The 18500-nt window shown below is 42.1% G+C and overlaps 1 protein-coding gene across 6 annotated transcripts; it reads left to right on the top strand.

The window, feature by feature from the left end:
* The first annotated feature begins 4885 nt into the window (after positions 1–4885).
* On the top strand, positions 4886–17730 carry NMI (N-myc and STAT interactor). Of its 6 annotated transcripts, none has more exons than XM_081201910.1 (11): positions 4886–4986; positions 8399–8473; positions 8575–8649; positions 8804–8872; positions 9686–9844; positions 11434–11550; positions 12156–12318; positions 13315–13421; positions 14902–15088; positions 16258–16364; positions 17445–17730. In XM_081201910.1, exons 1-11 carry the CDS (start codon positions 4969–4971, stop codon positions 17646–17648), a joined length of 1281 nt encoding a protein of 426 aa, XP_081058036.1. In that variant the 5' UTR covers positions 4886–4968; the 3' UTR covers positions 17649–17730. The 6 variants fall into 6 exon arrangements, with proteins under 6 accessions (XP_081058036.1, XP_081058040.1, XP_081058037.1 ...); XM_081201911.1 differs by lacking the exon at positions 4886–4986 and adding an exon at positions 5018–5170; XM_081201913.1 differs by lacking the exon at positions 4886–4986 and adding an exon at positions 5534–5545.
* Positions 17731–18500: the final 770 nt, after the last annotated feature.

The following is an 18500-nucleotide window of genomic DNA, read 5'->3' as shown; positions in this document are numbered from 1 at the left end:
AAATGCCTTTTGTGGGTTGGAAAGTGATGGGGAATTGCACTGAAAAGTGTGGGACTGAACTTTTCTTTCTTTCTTTGGCGATCACTCATAGCCGAGTAAGTGTCTTCCATAAACACGGTTTTAACAATGAGTCCATAAGTGACTGTGGAGGCCAATTCTGGACCCACACATCCTTCCATAGTGGGGACATGGGTTTCTGGGCGGGAAGAAGAAGAAGAGTTTGGATTTGATATCCTGCCTTTCACTCCCCTTCAGGAGTCTCAAAGCGGCTAACATTCTCCTTTCCCTTCCTCCCCCACAGCAAACACTCTGTGAGGTGAGTGGGGCTGAGCGACTTCAAGGAAGTGTGACTGGCCCAAGGTCACCCAGCAGCTGCATGTGGAGGAGCGGAGACGCGAACCCGGTTCCCCAGATTACGAGACTACCGCTCTTAACCACTACACCACACTGGCTCTCTGGGGAGAGTTGATTAAGGTGTGGATTTGCCAAGCGTGCCTTCCTCTTGGCATGTTTCTCCCTTGCATCCTGAGTTCAAGTGTCTTCAAAGCCCACAACACCTTTGCTAAAGGCTGTTCTCCAACTGGAGCGCTTGTAGGCCAGTGTTCCCCAGTTGTCAGTGTTTCTACTATATTTTTTAAGATTTGCCTTGAGACAGTCTTTAAACCTCTTTTGTTGACCACCAGCATTACGCTTTCCATTTTTAAGTTCAGAATAGAGTAGTTGCTTTGGAAGACTATCAACAGGCATCCACACAACATGACCAATCCAACGAAGTTGATGTTGAAGAATCATTGCTTCAACACTGGTGATCTTTGCTTCTTCCAGTACACTGATATTAGCGGGACTGAACACACTGGCAGGAGCATTGTATTGGCTCAGCAGGCGAGCATCGCCCCTCTGCCTGCAGGTAAGCAGCAACTCACATGCCAGCAGGTTAAGCTAGTACCTCTGCCCCACCACACTGCCCCCTACTGGAAGACAGGCAAACACCACACAACATATACAATTTGATCTTATTTGTAGGGCACCCTGGTTTTGTTTTTACATTCCAGTTTTGTTTTGTCCCGTGGGACAAAAAGAAGAGAGCAAGGCAGGCATGTCAACTTAATGTTTTATGTAACTTACTTGTTTTAGTATTTTAGAATTGTAAGCTGCCTTGGCAGAAAGGCAGTTTATGCATTCAGTCTATTCATCACTCAGTACTGGAGCCATGGAAACTGCGGTGGAAGCGGGATGAAGCTAATGGAAACTATGGGAATTTAGAGCTTCCTTACAAGATTTCGATGTGCCCGTTCTTGCAATCAACAAGATAAGCCTTTCCAGTTGAAGGAATCCTTGCTTAGAGGATCTTTTTTTAAAAAAGAGGTTTTGAGTTTTGCATTGGACGATATAAACAAGACAGTAATGGTTTTTATAATGATTTAGCCACATGTGGAAAGAACAATTCACATGCCTGTTTTTCTACAGCCTGCAAAATTGCATAATGCTTTTATCATGTGTCATGCATCTTGGGTGTTTCCGCACATTTATCGTCCAATTTCCTTCCCATTCACAAATTCTTGATACAGAAGAATGTTCCTAGATTCCATTACACGTTTCCCCCTGAATTGAATCTCACACCTGCAAATAGGCTGGTTGCATAATAACCTGTTCGCTGCAATGGTGTGGTTGGTTTTTGTGTGTGTTTTTTTTAGCATCCAGTACAATTAACTTTTTGGTTGAAATTGTTGCTTTGGAGCTGTCAATAGGAAATACACTTTGTAAATGTTATCCTGCAGGTTGTGGACTCTCCTTCGTTGGAGGTTTTTAAGCAGAGGTTGGATGGCCATCTGTCAGGGATGCTTTAGCTGAGATTCCTGCATTGCAGGGGGTTGGGCTAGATGACACTCAGGGTGCCTTCCAACTCTGCAATTCTATGATTCTATTAAAAATATGTTGCCTTGGAGCACGATTCTATGCACGTTGACTCAGAAGCAAACTCAAGTAAGTATGATAGGGCCTTTGTTGTTGTTAGTTAGTTTCATAACAGTTTTTTTTAAAAAATATACTTTTACAAAAACAAAACCCACAAACACAAAAAGCACAAAGATTAATTAGAGTAGCAAAGAAGGCTTTGGGTGGGAAATTATAATTAAGACCAGATAAACGATTGAGAGGGAAGGAACCCAGTGGTGGCGGTGGTAGCAAATTGCCCCCAAGATTTGATATCTGTGTTGAAGTAGAACAGTCACTTCTCTTGCAGATAACAGTTTACAGCCAGAGATGGCCGGACTGAAATTTGAATACCTCAAGTAATGAAGGAGGGTAGAATGATCAACTTTAAACAACACCTTTTAAAACCAAGAACCTTATGAAGAGTATTGCACAAGACACCATATATATCAGCATCAGAAAAGGGGTGGGGAATGGGGAGGTGATGCGTCACTTATTCCAGTGACAAATGGGCTAACTATAGCTGTTGACACACAACTGCACTCGGAATTTCTACTGAAAATGATGCACTAGCTGGTTGGTAAAGCTTATTGACTTAGCAACAAAACACTGGAATGTTGGGAAATGTGGGTTCCCTGCAACATGTGCAATTCTTTTGGGACATGGTCTGGATCCTGCGCAACAACTACTAACAGTGCATCTTTCTATTTTTGGAAGCTGCCTTATGCCTAGCCAGATTATTGGTTCATCTTCCATTTTCTACTGACTGGCATTAATAGGTCTCTAGGGTCTCAGGAGGAGATCTTCCCAGTCTTGCTATCAACCTGAGATCCTCTTAATTGGAAATGTTAACTGGGAATTGAGGGATTCAGTTGCTGGTTTCAGTGGTGTTTGCTGACCTGTAGCCTGAAAAACCTTTTAAATATACAGTGGTACCTCGGGTTAAGTACTTAATTAGTTCCAGAGGTCCGTTCTTAACCTGAAACTGTTCTTAACCTGAAGCACCACTTCCGCTAATGGGGCCTCCAGCTGCTGCTGTGCTGCCGGAGCACGATTTCTGTTCTCATCCTGAAGCAAAGTTGTAACCTGAAGCACTATTTCTGGGTTAGTGGAGTCTGTAACCTGAAGCGTATGTAACCTGAAGCGTATGTAACCTGAGGTACCACTGTACTTACTTAGGTTGCAATCCTATACGTGCTTACCTGGGAGTAAGACCCACTGACTGCAACAGGGCTTACTTTTCAGTAGATACATGTAAGATCGCACAGCTTGAATTTCTGGGCATAATGAAAAGCAACGAGAAGCTGGCTGCTTACATATAACAGCTACTAGGTAGAGGCCACTTTGGATTACTTAACTGTGAAGCAGGTTTAAGAACAATTCTATAAACACAAAGGCCCAGTTTGCACTCCTCCTTTCTTCCATGCAAAGTAGCATTTGAAATGGATATACAGTGGTACCTCAGATTAAGAACTTACCGGTAATTCGTTCTGGAGGTCTGTTCTTAACCTGAAACTGTTCTTAACCTGAGGTACCACATTAGCTAATGGGGCCTCCCGCTGGCGCTGCACCACCGCCGCACGATTTCTGTTCTCATCCTGAAGCAAAGTTCTTAGCCTGAGGTACTATTTCTGGGTTAGTGGAGTCCACAACCTGAAGTGTCTGTAACCCGAGGTACCACTGTATCACACAGATGTCTGATTAAACTTAACACCCAATTCATGAAATCTCTCTCTCTTAGCCCAGTATTGTTCTGATTGGCAGCAATTCTCCAAAGTCTCAGGTGTGCAAGGTCTTTCCCATCACATAGTACCTGATACTTTTAAAAACTGGAGATGCCAAGCTTTGGATTTAGGATCATCAGCACAAAAAGCAGGGGCTCAACTGCTGAGCTACACAGTTTCTCCTCATAACATGATGCTGTCATTACAAAAACAACAACCACAACCCACACCTTCTTTTAATTTATACTGTGCTTGTCTTCTATCATGGAACCCAAGGCCTTGTGGTTCCCAGGCAGTCATCATTTCATCCAAGCCCTGACCAAACCCAAATCCACACCTGGTGTGCTTTCAGATCGTCAAACAATCGTGATAAAGGCAGAAGCCAATGGTTTGTATTACTATAAGGTAGATCCCTATGTTAGGGAAGGGGAGAGGGTGTTAAAAAGTTTTCAGTTTAATGTACATAAAATGCTGTGTTTGAATGCACTGTAGTTAAAATGCTGTAAAGGGAGGCTTACCTTAGACCAGACTATGGCAAAAGCGTCAGAGAAGGCTGGTATTTCTCCATTTCTGGAAACGTGAGCTGCAGAACTCTCGCAGGAGGAAACTGGAACTTGAAAAGCCTTGAGGGTGCTTTTTGGAGATGACTGGTGGTAGTAGCTTCAGCAGCAGCGGTTACAGAGCAGCTCTGCAATGATAAACAAGCTTAGGAACTTCCTCTGAGGCCAGAAGAGAAAAAAGTTTACCAAACTGCATAAAGGACCGAACCCCAGTGCTCGTTTGCGATATGTTACATTTATCAATTCTTGTTCTGCAGTAAAGCTTTAATAATAATATAATAATAATAATAATAATAATTTTTATTTATACCCCACCCTCCCCAGCCAAGGCCAGGCTCAGGGCAGCTGACAAGAAATAATAAAAACAAGTTGAATGAATACTTTGAGACTCATTCCTGTGGTGGAGAGAATTCCTTTCTACACATGGGCCAAAGAAAGGATTCCTAAGAAGCTAATAATACTATTTGAGCGTGCTTCTGTGTATTTGAACATCGCATAATGGGAAGTTAGGTTAGCACATTCCTTGCTGGGGGTGGGGGGCGAGGAGAGAGACCATCTCCCATGCTCTACCTAATAGCTAACACCTCCACTAGAAGACAAATAAAACCATCACTAATCCAATCTCCCATTTCCTCAGATAGGAAAGGCATCGCCTGCGCGACTTATCCCCGCCCTCCCTGCACGTGACTTCCAGTCAAGGGGCTGCAACTCTCTGCTTTCGTTTCCTGGCGATCCTCCCTTTGCAGCCGGGGATGCAAAGTTCAGCTCCTGTAAGTTGTGTGTCTGCGTGCGAGGAGAAACTTTTGGGACAAGAGCCTGCCGCGTTGTCCCCCGCCCTCCCCATCGCGCCCTGTTTCCAACCCTACCAAGCAAACCCGCTTCGGGGAACTCTTGGTGGTGGTTTGCTTTTTTTAAAAAGCGAAACTAAAAGTGGTTTCCTCTCGCAGGAGGACGGTGGGTGCCTCCGGTTTCAGGAAAGAGTGCTACCTCCGGCTTTTTGCTGGTCGATCTCGGGAAATATCTTCGAAATTTGAGAGGGTCCAAGTGCATTTCCTTGTTCTAATTTTACTCGTCTTAACTTTTTTTTTGGGGGGGGTGTGTAGCTTTCTGCGCTTGAAAGCAACGCAGCTGATCCACAACCCTGGCTGGTGAGGTGGAATCCAAATACAGCAACTGACCTCTCCTCCCTTCCCGAGCTTTGCAGTAGAGACTAGAAAAGAGGGAGAGGGGGTATCCCCAGACTGGAGCCCCCAATCCTGGAGTGCCGCCTCCGCTGCTGAGCGGGGGGGGGCAGGAAAAGCGCGCAAGCGTGGAAAGGTCCTGTAATGAGTAAGAATTATTACCTTGAAACATTTGTTTCCCGCGGGAATGACACACGGTATTCTCAATTTCTACAGTTGGGAAGGTTTTGCAGTAACTATAAAATATTATTTTTTGCTACACATAGTACTGTTGTTGTTTTTACGGTAATCTCGGTTTGCTTACAAGAGTGGCTTGGGAAATCCTGGCAGATGGGCGGGGTATAAATGTTGTTGTTGTTATTATTTTTTCATCATCATTATTAACCATGTAAAGGAAGGTGTTATTGCTGCAGGAAAACAAAATAGAGAGAACGACTTGCCTTCCAAAATCACCTACCTAAAGGTTTCAGGGTTGGTAGTGACAATATAGTCATAGAATTAAAAGTTTATGCAATTCAGACAAAAACAAGAAAAGTGACTTGATGATGATGATAATAATTTATTATTTATATGCCGCCCACCTGACTGGGTGGTCCCAGCCACTCTGGGCAGCTCCCAACAAAAAATTGTAAAAGCACAATACAATATCGCATTCTAAAAACTACCCTGAACAGGCCTGCCTTCAGATGATGATGAGATATTGCCTCCTATATTAGAGGGGTTCACTCAAGCATCTCGTATGTGAAGGGAGTTTGGGGGTTTTTTTATGTCGCCCTACCCACACCAGCCATGCCATCACCACACTCCTACTGCTGGCCACACCTTTTATTAGCCATTGTTTACACAGAACAATATTTATTTGAAAGCTTTAAGCCACATTGTAAATCATTTATGCAGAATAAGCTCTCTCACACACATATCTGCACAATTTATTCGGGTTGCAGAATTGGTATTATTCGGGGAGCAGAATTTCTGTTACCTTGTTCAGTATTTGGATTTTCTTCATGTACGGCGCATTCCCAATGAAAGTCTTGTTTTGGCAGATACGGTATATATTTTGGTAAAGGCGGCTCCTCTGAAACAGTTTCCAACCTGCAACTGCCTAGCTCTTTCGCCATCCAATTAGCTGTATGGCTGGAATTCACCTCAGGCTCAACTGAGTGGATCACTAATTCCCATGGGTGTACAAAATAAAAATATGCATGATCCTCCCCTCACATGGAGGAGTCCTCTGTGGCTACATCAGTAATCCAATTTAAATAAAAAAAATCATTGATTTTTAGCCACCCTGTCTAATAGCTATGTAAGTACATGGACATTTACAGTCTGCAAATCTCATATTGACCCAGGTTGCATGTGAAGCAGCTAGCTAGATTGATTGTTGCAAGTTAGCCATCTTGCAAGCTAAGGAGTCTCTAAGCTCCAGGACTCCCCGCCTAAGGAGGCCTGTTTATTCCTTTTGTTGGTCTTTCACAGGGAGCTGAAGGCCTTCTCCTGTAGATGAGCCTTCAGCGATTTGTCTTCAGTCATGCTGATTTCTTATTGGATGATTTTTTAAAAAAACAACAAGAAATAAATGCATACCAGTGCAGATTAATCACAACCCGGTTGGTAGGAAGGGAAACTGGTTGCTAACTGCTAACGGCGCCTGTTTTTATTTATTAACTTTTTCATATCTGTTTTTGTATTTTTTAATAGCGTTATTGTTAGTGAAAGGTGGAACTTATATTGGATAAATAAATAAATAAATAAATAAATAAACACAACATAGCTCTGTGGTATGGGAACATAAACAAATGTGACTGGTAAAGAATATCGGGTGCTTTGACTGGATTGCTATTAAATATTCCGATAGGATGTGTCTTGTTAAAATAAACTTCATGTTCCAGTGGATTTAACACGTCAGACCTGCTCAAATGACAATTGCACTATGAATATGCACTGATGATGCCATCGTCCTTGCTATTTAAAAAGTTCTATTTTCAGATGTAGTCTCTCCTCATATTCTTTACATTTATTCTAAAACAAATGTTTGCTTAAGTGTCATGTAGTAGTGGAAGGTGTTTTGAAAAAGGCTGGACAGAGCTTTGGAAATTATTCTGAATGTCCTTAACCGTTACTTACAAGGCAACAGACAGATTACCTCATGATCTTTTCCTGTCTAGGTTTTAATGATTCATATTGAATGAAAATCTATTAATGAATATAGAGAATGTCTTTTCTCAGCAGATTTGTGTCACTAATCTGTGTTGTGCCTCATGTGGATAAGAGCTTTACAGTATGAATTCAGTACTTAAGATATCTTAAATTAGGGCTACTATAAGAAAAATGTCCACTGAAGGTTATTTTGTCAGAAAAGTGCATAACGAAGTAAAAATTGTGTCAGGGAAAAGGTAGTTTTTTGATGTTCTTTTTTAGATGACCAGGGTGCTGCTGGGTTCTGTTCTGGGCCCATTGTTTCTCAGCACCTTTATAAATGACTTGGATGAATGGTATTGAGGGGATGCTTATCAAATTTGCAGATGACATCAAACTTGGAGGGTTTGCCATTACTGTTGAAGACATAATCAGGTTTGAATATAACCTTAACAGATTGGAGAACTGAGCTCGAACTACCAAAATTAATTTCAATTGTGACTAATGTAAGGTTCTGCACTTAGGCCAGAATAATCAGCTGCACAGATATAAAATGGAGGACACCTGGATTGCCAGTAATACATATGGAAAGGATCTAGGAGTCTTAGTATACCACAAGCTTAACATCAGTATGATGCAGCAACAACAAAAAAGTGAATGGGATGCCCAATGTATGTCAAGGAAGTAAGAACATACACTAATGAATTGTCTAGGATTGCTTCTTCAGAAGCAAACCTCAATATTTATTTAACTTCTGGCATTCATTGCAATACACAGGCATCCCTTTATCGAGTAGTCTTCTAGTTAAAAGGTTAAGGTTTGCCCCACCCTTTTTCATAATATGTATTTCTGACTGTGTTTGTAGAATATGGAGGAAAGTGAGATTACAGGAGCACTTGTAAATGAGACGGAGAATGTTAAAGAACCAGATAAATTAAAGGTAAGTTCTTGAAGTGCCAATGCAGTTCCATTTAAATAGCTTAAAGCTTGCAGCCCAGATATTTACAGAGTGTATAATTGTGTATTTGTACCATTTCATAGAGTATGGAGAATGGTGAGCTTCCAGGCACACTTGTGAATGAAACAAAGCATCTTGGAGAACAGGAAAAAGACAAAGTAAGTTCTGTCGCTGGTCCTTGTGCAGTTCCATTAAATTAAGATTATAGTTTTAATTTGTGGGTGTCTCCCACTGGATGGAAGTGAGAATTAAACCGGACTTACTGCTTTAATGGATGGATAGATTTGGTTCTGATTAACTTTTGTTTTGTAGACTACTGAGGAAGGCCAGGTTGAAGACCAGCGTGTCACAGAGGCAGAAAGGGAATGGCAAGAATGGGAGGTAAATCTCTGTAGGTTTTCATGCCATTCAAAGATGGCAGCATGAACCTAATGCATAGGCCAGTGTTCCCCAACCTTGGGCTTCCAGCTGTTTTTGGACTACAATTCCCATCATCCTTGACCACTGGTCTTGCTAGCGAGGGATGATGGGAGTTGTAGTCCAAAAACAGCTGGAGGCCCAAGGTTGGGGAACACTGGTTTAAACCAAGGTTGCCCAAACTCGGGTCTCCAGCTGTTTTTCGACTACAATTCCCACCATCCCTGAAGACTTGTCCTGCTAGCTAGGGATGATGGGAGTTGTAGTCCAAAAACAGCTGGAGATCAGAGTTTGGGAAACCCTGGCATAGGCTATGTGGAACCCTTTTCCAGCCCTTGGGTTGGGTTTCATTCCCATGTGAAGAGCCAGGGGCTGCATGTCATTGGTGGGAGGAGCTGTAAGCAAAAATGGGCAAGACCTGGGGCAAAAATGGGCGGAACAATAGGCGTGACTCTTGCCTTTGTAGAGCAGGCTACATTCCAGCCCCACAGAAGCCAGAGGGTTCTACGCACCTCCATTCATCCTACAGGCAAGCAAAGAGTCATTACAATACTATAATAATATATTCCAGCCAGGCAAAAGCATTCAAGGAGGGTGAAGAGCAGAGCCCTATGACAGGTATGGCCCATGACCAAAGGCTGGATAGAGAGCCCTGGAGGAGGAGGGACTCAGCCCCCCAGACCTGAGGTTCCCCACCTTTGCTGCCTGCGGCAAGCAGCCGCATTTGTTTAGAAAGCCTTCCGCTGAAACCGTCTTGACTTCTCTTGCATTGCAAAGGAGAAGGTTGCCAAAGCTGAAAAGGAAAAGGCCGAAGCACTTCTTTCGAAACTTGCTGCTGATGAGAAGAGGTCCCGCTGCCAAGAGGAGTTCACAAAGCTAAAGGATCAGGAAAACGAGGCACTGAGGGAAAGAATGATGCTGCAGGAGAAGCATCAGGTAATATAGATTTGTGTTAGTTAGCTGCCTTTTTGCATCCCTATCCTGAGGTGGCGGTGTTGTTGTTATTGTTCTGTCAAAATGTTGCAGTGGGGAGTGCTTCCTGCTGTGGATTAAAGCAGGTCAGCAGCAAACGTTACAAATTCAAAATATAGGAGAGTGAAAGATAGAGGCGGCTGCTCATATCGTCAATTTGGCCGCTTCCCATCAAGTAACGAGAGAGCCTATTTGTACTGCCATTATTTTAAGCAAATAGCAAAATAGTCAATATGGGGAGCCTCAATCCTGCGTCTTTCTGTGGCTTGAAAGCCCAGCATTTGGGGGCTGGTTCTGGCTAGTTTGCAGTGAAGGAAAGTTACTCTGCACATGCTTAGGAGTACAGTGGTACCTCGGGTTACAGACGCTTCAGGTTACAGACTCCGCTAACCCAGAAATAGTACCTCGGGTTAAGAACTTTGCTTCAGGATGAGAATAGAAATCGCGCGGCAGCGGGAGGCCTCATTAGCTAAAGTGATACCTCAGGTTAAGAACAGTTTCAGGTTAAGAACAGACCTCTGGAACGAATTAAGTTCTTAACCTGAGGTACCACTGTACTCAACTTCTTAAAACTCTTGTTCATGTCCCAAGAGAGGTATTTAAACAAATTTGAGAGCTAATCTAGATTAAAAAGAAAAAGAGAAAAAAAAGATTTGGGAGTAACATCTTCACTCTCATTAAGATCTGAGTGTTTGTTGTGCACTGGAATACATTTTGAGTGAGACACAAACTATCTTTAAACAAGGACAGAACAACTAAATAGAGCAAAAATCAAGCAACAGGAATATTGTGACCCATTCAAACATTATGGCCACCATGTGGACATTGCTGGAAGTGCTTCCACATGGCATAATGGGTTCTGTAGAGCAGCAACAGAAACAATTGCAATATGTGACTATGACATTTAAAAGGCCTTTATAGTGTTAATTTAGGAAACCAAGCAGTACAGAAGCTGGCTGTTCCAAAGTTTAAATATAATCAAGGTTTGTCTGTTTGGGCTAGAGCAGTCTTCTCTGTCCTGGTACAATCCAGATGTGGTTGACTACAATTCTTATCAGCCCCATCCAGCACAATGAATGGTCAGAGGTTATGAGGCTTGTAGTTCAAAACAACTGGAAGGCACCAAACTTTTAGAAGACATCTAAAGGCAGCCCTGCTTAGGGAAGCTTTTAATGTTTAATAGGTTATTGTATTTTGGTGTTTTGTTGGAAGCCACCCAGAGTGGCTGGGGAAACTCAGCCAGATGGGCGGGGTATGTATGTATAAATAAATAAATATATTATTATTATTATTATTATTATTATTATTATTATTATTATTATTTATTAATTATTCGGACCTAGGAATACTTTTTCTTGGGGGTGGACAAGAGTCTAGGAAATTAAATCAAGGGAAACTTTTATAGTAAATATTAAGCAATATTTTGTTTACTCTAACTGCTTGGTTGTTGTTGGCATTCAGTAAAACGATTACCTTTGAAAAAAACATTTCTATCTCCCAGCATCAGCTACCTCCCATTGACAGATATTTAAATCTTCTCTCACATTCTGCAGGAGGAACTTTCCTCAATAAATTCAAAGAATACTGAGCTGAAAAGGGAAATTCAGATCCTCAAAGCCAGGCTTGCAGAAGAGAAAGCCAAATGTGGAGAGCTTGCACAGAGATATCGGGTAATACTTACATTTCATTGTTTAACCTTCAAAGGGACATAGCTGTATTCAGGACTGTGGGTGAGATGTTGCTGGAGCTGGGCTGCCTAAGGCACAAGGGACAATATTTTAAACTATTCCGATTTCAGATTTTCCTGCATGCTTGGGTAGGCTTTGCAACTCCTCCTTGTATTTCTGAATTTTTAGTTTACTACAGATTAACACCCTCATTACAATTTCGTTAGGCGCAATTACCCTTGCAACTTCGTTAGGAGCAATTACTACTTAGGCACTTAAAATTGCCTAACTTTTTAGCAGTGCATTATACGAGTGTGGCCAGTGAGCAAAAGAGCCCAGCTATATCAGACCAAAGGGTTATCTAGTCCAGCATCCTTTTTGCAAAGTGACCAAGCAGATACCTATTGGAAGCCCGCAAGCTGAACAAGACTGGCCACTGGCCAAAGGTTCCCGGTCCTGTTAGAAACTTTAGGAACAAGCAGGCACTATGGGGCCTACACACCAGTGAAACCTTTCATCCAATAAGTATAGCATTTTGGGTTTTGCTGTGTTTTTATGAACAATGTCATAAATTGTTTTTATCTTCTGTTTGCTTTCTAAAATACCAGCTCAAAAACGACATACCTGAGAAGAAGATGAAGTTTATGCGGCTGGAGAATATCAAGGATGAGAGCATGTATATGAACATAACCTGCCTTTTTCACATAGCGACAAAAATCCCATTCAGGCTAAGCCAAGGAGAAGCTCTCATCACGTTTGAAGAGGAATGTGGTAGGAAATGTGCATTCATATATATGAATGCTAATTTGTTTTTTTAGCAAAGACGTTTGGGTCAGCCAAGTCCGGGCCAAGACGTTGAGCAAACTGACCACATGACCCTGCTGTGAAGATACAGTGGTGCCTCGCAAGACAAAAAGAATCCGTTCTGTGATTCTCTTCTTCTAGTGGTTTTTTCATCTTGCGAAGCAAGCCCATTGATGGATTAGCACTATTAGCGGCTTTTAGCGGCTTATCTGCTGATTGGATCAGCTGATAAGCGGCTTAGAAAAAGGGGGGAAGGGGAAAAAAACCAGCAGGAACTCGCAAGACATTGTCGTCTTGCGAAGCAAGCCCATAGGAAATTCGTTTTGCGAAGCACCTCCAAAACGGAAAACTCTTTCGTCTAGCGAGTTTTCCGTCTTGCGAGGCATTCGTCTTGCGGGGCACCACTGTATAACAGTAACCGACAATTGGATGCCCTTTAATGGTGCCCCAAATCTGCCACCTTAGGCAGCTGCTTCACTCTTCTTCTTGATAGGGCCAGCAGGATATTCATAGTGTAATGGGTAAGCTTTATGTCAGAACCAGAGAAAAAAGCATTGACCTATAAAGTGGTCTGTAAAATTATTTAAAATCAGTACAGTGAAACCTCGGTTCCCAGACGCCTCTGTTTTGGAACGTTTTGGCTCCTAAACACCAAATACACGGAAGTAAGTCTTCCGGCTAGGGACCAACAGGAGGAGTCAATAATTATTTAATAATTGTTTAAATGATATATTTTGCAGAGGGGGGTGGGTGGGGCAGAAAATCTCCTTAGGGGTTGGATATGACCCATAGCCTTTCACACAGACTTCTGTGGCATAGTGCAAGCTAATTCCCTGCAATTTTTGATTACTTGACTCCCGTGAACTTTTAAAACCAAATGTATATATGGCCAATTTTTATGTATGAATTTGTTCCTTAGTTTTATACTTGGTCATGGAAAACTATTAACATGCTGTCCTTCAGTTGCCCAGGGACTGATCCAAAAACACTGCCATAATGTGAACTTTGAAAGTAAGATGATACCCATGAAAGCTCTGCCTGTTATCCTGGAGAGGGGAGTAACATTTGAGGTAAGTCAGTGACTGTGGTTTTTAAGTGTTATGTGTTGGTGAGTTGAACTCTGAGACAAAAGTTTTGTTGGTGGTTGCAATTCTATACAGAGTTACTCAGGGGTAAATCTTTTTGAACTTGGACTTTCAGAAATATGAAGGCCTGGGGAAAACGGGAACATTAATGAGAAATGTCTGTTCCCTCCCTTCTGTTTTTTAAAGGGTAATTGTAAAATGTGGTGTTTTTTTTAAATCCCGGTGAATTTTCTTTTCCCCCCCTCTGCGCATCTCTCAGGACTTGTATTTGAATAAATCTTCCACAGAATCAGGTTGTATCATATACATTGCAGACCTGTATATGACTGCTCAGAAGTACCGTATTTTTCGCCCTATAGGACACACTTTCCCCCCTCCAAAAATGAAGGGGAAATCTGTGTGCGTCCTATGGGGCGAATACAGGCTTTCGCTGAAGCTTGGAGAGCGAGAGGGGTCAGTGTGCACCGTCCCCTCTCGCTCTCCAGGCTTCAGGAAGCTATCAGCAAGCCTGGGGAGCCCGCGGGAGTTCCTGCAAGACTCCCTAGGCTGCGGATAGCAGCCTGCCGCCCGGAGCGCCGGGCGCTCTGAAGCAGAGCACCCCGTGCTTCGGGCAGATATCCGCAGCCTAGAGAGCCCTGTGGGAGTTCATGCAACGCTCCCTAGGTTGCGGATAGCAGCCTGCCGCCCCTTGCACGCGGTGTGCCCTGAAGCAGAGCGCGCCGGGCAGACACCCGCAGCGTGGGGAGCCCTGCGGGAGTTCCCGCAGGGCTCCCCACGCTGCGGATAGCAGCCTGGCGCGCGGGATGCCCTGAAACAGAGCGCCCCGCACGCCGGGCAGACACCCACAGAGTGGGGAGCCCTGCAGGAGTTCCCGCGAGGCTCCCCATGCTGCGGATAGCCTGCCGCCCGGCGCGCAGGGTGCCCTGAAGCAGAGCGCCCAGCGCGCCGGGCAGACATCGGCCAGCCCCACAAGCTCGGGGGACAGCAGGGAGGCGCAGCGCCGCCATCCCGCTGTTCCCCGACCTGATTTGGGGGGGGGGAATAAAGGATTTCCCCCCCTTTATTCCCCCCCAAAAAATTAGGTGCGTCCTATGGGACGAAAAATACAGTAATCACAATTGAGTTCAATGTTACTTACTCCCACAGAAGCAAATATAGAATTACAGCCCAAATCTTTTAACATATTTTTTGCATAGTATACTCTGGTGAAGCAAAATATTGGACCTATTTACTTACAGCCTTCTCAGCTCGATTTGTGAGAAATGTATTTAACGCCTGATAGTCACAGTGATGTTTGGTAACAAGTATAAGTTCTGCAACCTTCTGCCACTCATGCTGTAGCTGATAGGGAGTGTGTTCTTGCCAAGGAAACCCATGCTATGGTCATGATATGTTTTGGCCTTTTTGAGACATGGCTACAGTTCTGGATTTTATTTCACACCTGTAATTTTGGATTGTTTTGCAGCTCCATGCTAAGATCTCTAGAAAGCTGATTAATGTTTTTAACATCCCATACCTAAACATCCCTCCGGAATGGATGAGAGATAAGTTGGAACTGAATTTATACAAAGCTAAACTGGGAGGAGAAGTGCAGAATGTGACCTATGACCAGCAGTCCCAGATGGCCCTCGTTACATTTGGCCAGCCAATAGGTGATCTCTGAAGCATTGTGCAAGTTAACTTTACAAAATCTGATCCCCTTTTATTTGCATTACTTTTACTTTGACATTGTTCAGTTGACTGCAGATTTGAGCATCATTTGATTGTTGCAAAACTGATCCAAGATGAATTGACACCAAGTACTATCTCCTGTCTCCCCCCACTGGTAGACTTATAACACAGTCTATTGCAGAATTACTTAGAAGTAGCCCTATTTAGTTCAGCTGATATTCCTTACCACATTCATATAGGATTGCAGCCTTAAGAATAAAATGGATATATAGCAATGTTACCTGAAATGCTTTCAGTTCTAAACCATATTCTTCTGCACTGGTGAGTGTTTTTTATTCATCCTAGAAACGAAAAAGCAGATGTGCATTCCATTTTACATCTTTCTTATTCACTAGTGCAGTTGTACACATTTTTAACCTCTGCCCTTGCAGTAACCATTTTAAAAAACGATGCTTCATTTTTATATCACTGTAAACAAGGGGGGTGTTTATACCCCAGATGTGGTAGAAATGAATAATAAAAATATATATGTTCACTCAGAAGTAAGTCTTGGTGTGTTTATAGAATGCTGTTTGAATTGTTGTGTCCTTCTTGGACACATTTTCTAGCAGGGTGGCCAAATAATATATGGAGATAAGAGCTCCTGCATCTTTAATAATGGCGTAGAAGCAGGAATGTCAGCAGTTATTGCTTGTCCCTGAATATCTTCATGAGATTCGTTATTCTACACAACTGTTAGTGTAGCATGACACTCTGGCTACCCTTGTTCCTTCTGATTTCAGGCTGCAGTCATATTCACACTGAACCTAAGATGAAGTCCCATTGAATTTAGGGGCCTACTTTTGAGTAGAAATGACAAAGAGTTCACTAATGGTGCCTCGTAATGGGACATTTAATCATTATGTTTACCTTACAGTCTTAGTATGCTTAATCCCAGGTAAATATACATAGGGCTACAATATTAGTCATCAATACTGGTTCTGTACAAATAAACAATTGCCCAATTAAAGTACATATTAAAATATTAATTTGCAAGTTTGGGATTTTATTCTTTATGAAAATAATAGGGTTTTCTCCCCCTCCCCCTGAAGTTCAGTACTTGGGATAAACTGTATTTCTTCATTACATTTCTACTGTTTTTCTCTCCTAGCTGCTAACAACATTGTGAGATATGGAAAATGCCCTTTCCGTACAGGTGAAAGGACTCATTTTGTCCTGGTTTCTCCTATCATAGAGAAGACTCTGAATAGATTTCAGGTAAATGGATCATACTCATGGGGCTGATTGCAGTTAGTAAGTGAATGGAGACTTGCAAGTATTGTGCCACAATCCCAGTCTTTACTGGCAAGTAAGTCCTACTCAGTTCAGTGGCACTTACTTCCAGATAACTGTGATTTGTAATTTTAATCATAATAGTTAAAACCTACTTGTCTCACTTTCCAGAGAATGCTTTTCTTCACAGAACTTATCACAAAGAGGCTGTGGTGTCAAGTAATGGGGAGTGAGAATTAAGAGCTTAGAAGCGTTCTGAGAAACAAGCATAGGTTTGAGACTCTCGGAGTTTAGCAACATTGCCACGCCATGTTTGAGATCCTCAACATCATGTGTGCGAATATAAGGAAGTGCATATGACACACCATCCAGAACCTAAAAGGCACTTTCATGATTCTTGGGCTGGCACATTTTTTCTCTTCTGCTTTTAGTGATTTCACCGAGGCCCCACTATTGATTTTTCCTAACAGAATTAGGTTGTCATTTTTAACAAGCAGCCAAAAGGTGTAAATACATTTTATTCTGGCTACTTAGCAACCCTACAGGACAACAATTGGTTTACCTTTAAAATTAGACACACAGGCATTACATGCAGCACTCAAAAAAGACAAAAGAATTTATTATTATTTTTTGCATCAATGGGTACTTTCCTCCCAGTCCAAATAGCTTCAGAAGAATAATTTTTGTCTGGACCAAGGCAGGTGGAGGGCGGCAGGTTAAACCTAGTAAATAAACACTCCCACAGAGGCACTACTTACATTTTAAAACTAATGAAAGTATGCTTAGAGCAAAGAGCATCTAAAGAGCATCTTGGCTCTTAAGGACTAAAGCCTAAAGGTTTTGCCTGCATAACTGGGAGTAAGCCCCACTGAATTAAATGGGACTTACTTCTGAGCAGACATGGTTAGGATTGTAGCCAAAAGTACAGGTTTATAGTTTGTTTTAAAACATCAAAAAAGGGAAGGACCACATGACCTGCTAATACCAGTATTTTCACTCCACCAATTTATATATTCCTTAAAGAGATTTGTAGTCACAAGACGTCGTGTGTTTTTCTTTTGACAGATATATTCAGGGATTTCCAGGAGAACCATACTGCTAACAGGAATCAAGGCAGAAGAGGAGGATGATGATGAAAGTGTGCAAGATATGATTGCGATCCACTTTCAGAAACCTAGAAATGGTGGCGGTGAAGTGGAAAATGTCAAATTCGTTTCACAAGGAGCCAAAGTTGCTTACTTTGAGAATGATGCAGAGAATGTTATATGACAGAGAATGAAGTTGAATTCGACTTCCCATTCTGCCAAGGGCTTAATAGAACAATAAACATGCTCTGTATTTTATTTTATTATTTTATACTGGATGGTGTGCCTGCTTTTTTTCTAAATCAAAAGTCATTTTTCACAGATAGGAAGGTTCTCCTCTGATCCAGCAAAAGTAATGACAAACAGTGCAATCCTATCTATGCATGTTTACTTAGAAGTAACTCTCACTGTTTTAAATGGGGTTTACTCTGAAATAAGTGTGCATTGGTTTGCTGCCTATGTTCATCAGACTGTAAAGAAGGCATCACTAGGCAAGCACTGATTGATCTTAGCGCCACAATAGGAAACAAGCCCCAACAGAGATGATGGCTGATATAAGATGACCACAAGTCCTTTACAATCTCAGTAAATTGATTATATACTAATATTGGATCCTAGATTGCTGTTTTTGTCAATACAATATAAGTGCTCATAATAAATTGGTGTGTTTCGAATATATGTCTAGTGTTTTCTTTCTTCATAGAATCTAATTAATGAACTTGGGATTGCATTAATTTATTATTTGTGTGTGTGTGTGTTCGTGTGTGTATGCACATATGATATATGATAAGGTGTATGTGTCAAATACATTACCTGTAATAGGATACATGTAGAAAGCAGAATCTAATTAAATTACAAATCGTTGTCAGAATAACTTTCATTAGCAAAGGATAATCCAAACAGCCAAAGTCTGAGTAAAGCCCAACTGAGGTATAAAATCATAAATGAATAAGTCAACCCGGCCGTCACTGCCTTCCAATGTTTTAGCCAATCCAAATTTTGATTGATGCGTGAGTTCCTTGGGCCCCAATAGGAA

Source organism: Podarcis bocagei (genome assembly GCF_964188305.1).
Source record: "Podarcis bocagei genome assembly, chromosome: 1".
NCBI lineage: Eukaryota > Metazoa > Chordata > Lepidosauria > Squamata > Lacertidae > Podarcis > Podarcis bocagei.
Note: the sequence above shows the minus strand (reverse complement) of the source record. Positions and strands in the feature narration are given on the sequence as shown.

Coding starts and splice junctions, on each gene's coding strand:
- NMI (XM_081201909.1), top strand. CDS start 6,898: ATGAGCCTTCAGCGATTTGTCTTCAGTCATGCTGATTTCTTATTGGAT. Junction 7,009..8,398: donor GATTAATCACAACCCGGTTG/GTAGGAAGGGAA, acceptor CTGTGTTTGTAG/AATATGGAGGAAAGTGAGAT. Junction 9,845..11,433: donor TGCTGCAGGAGAAGCATCAG/GTAATATAGATT, acceptor CACATTCTGCAG/GAGGAACTTTCCTCAATAAA.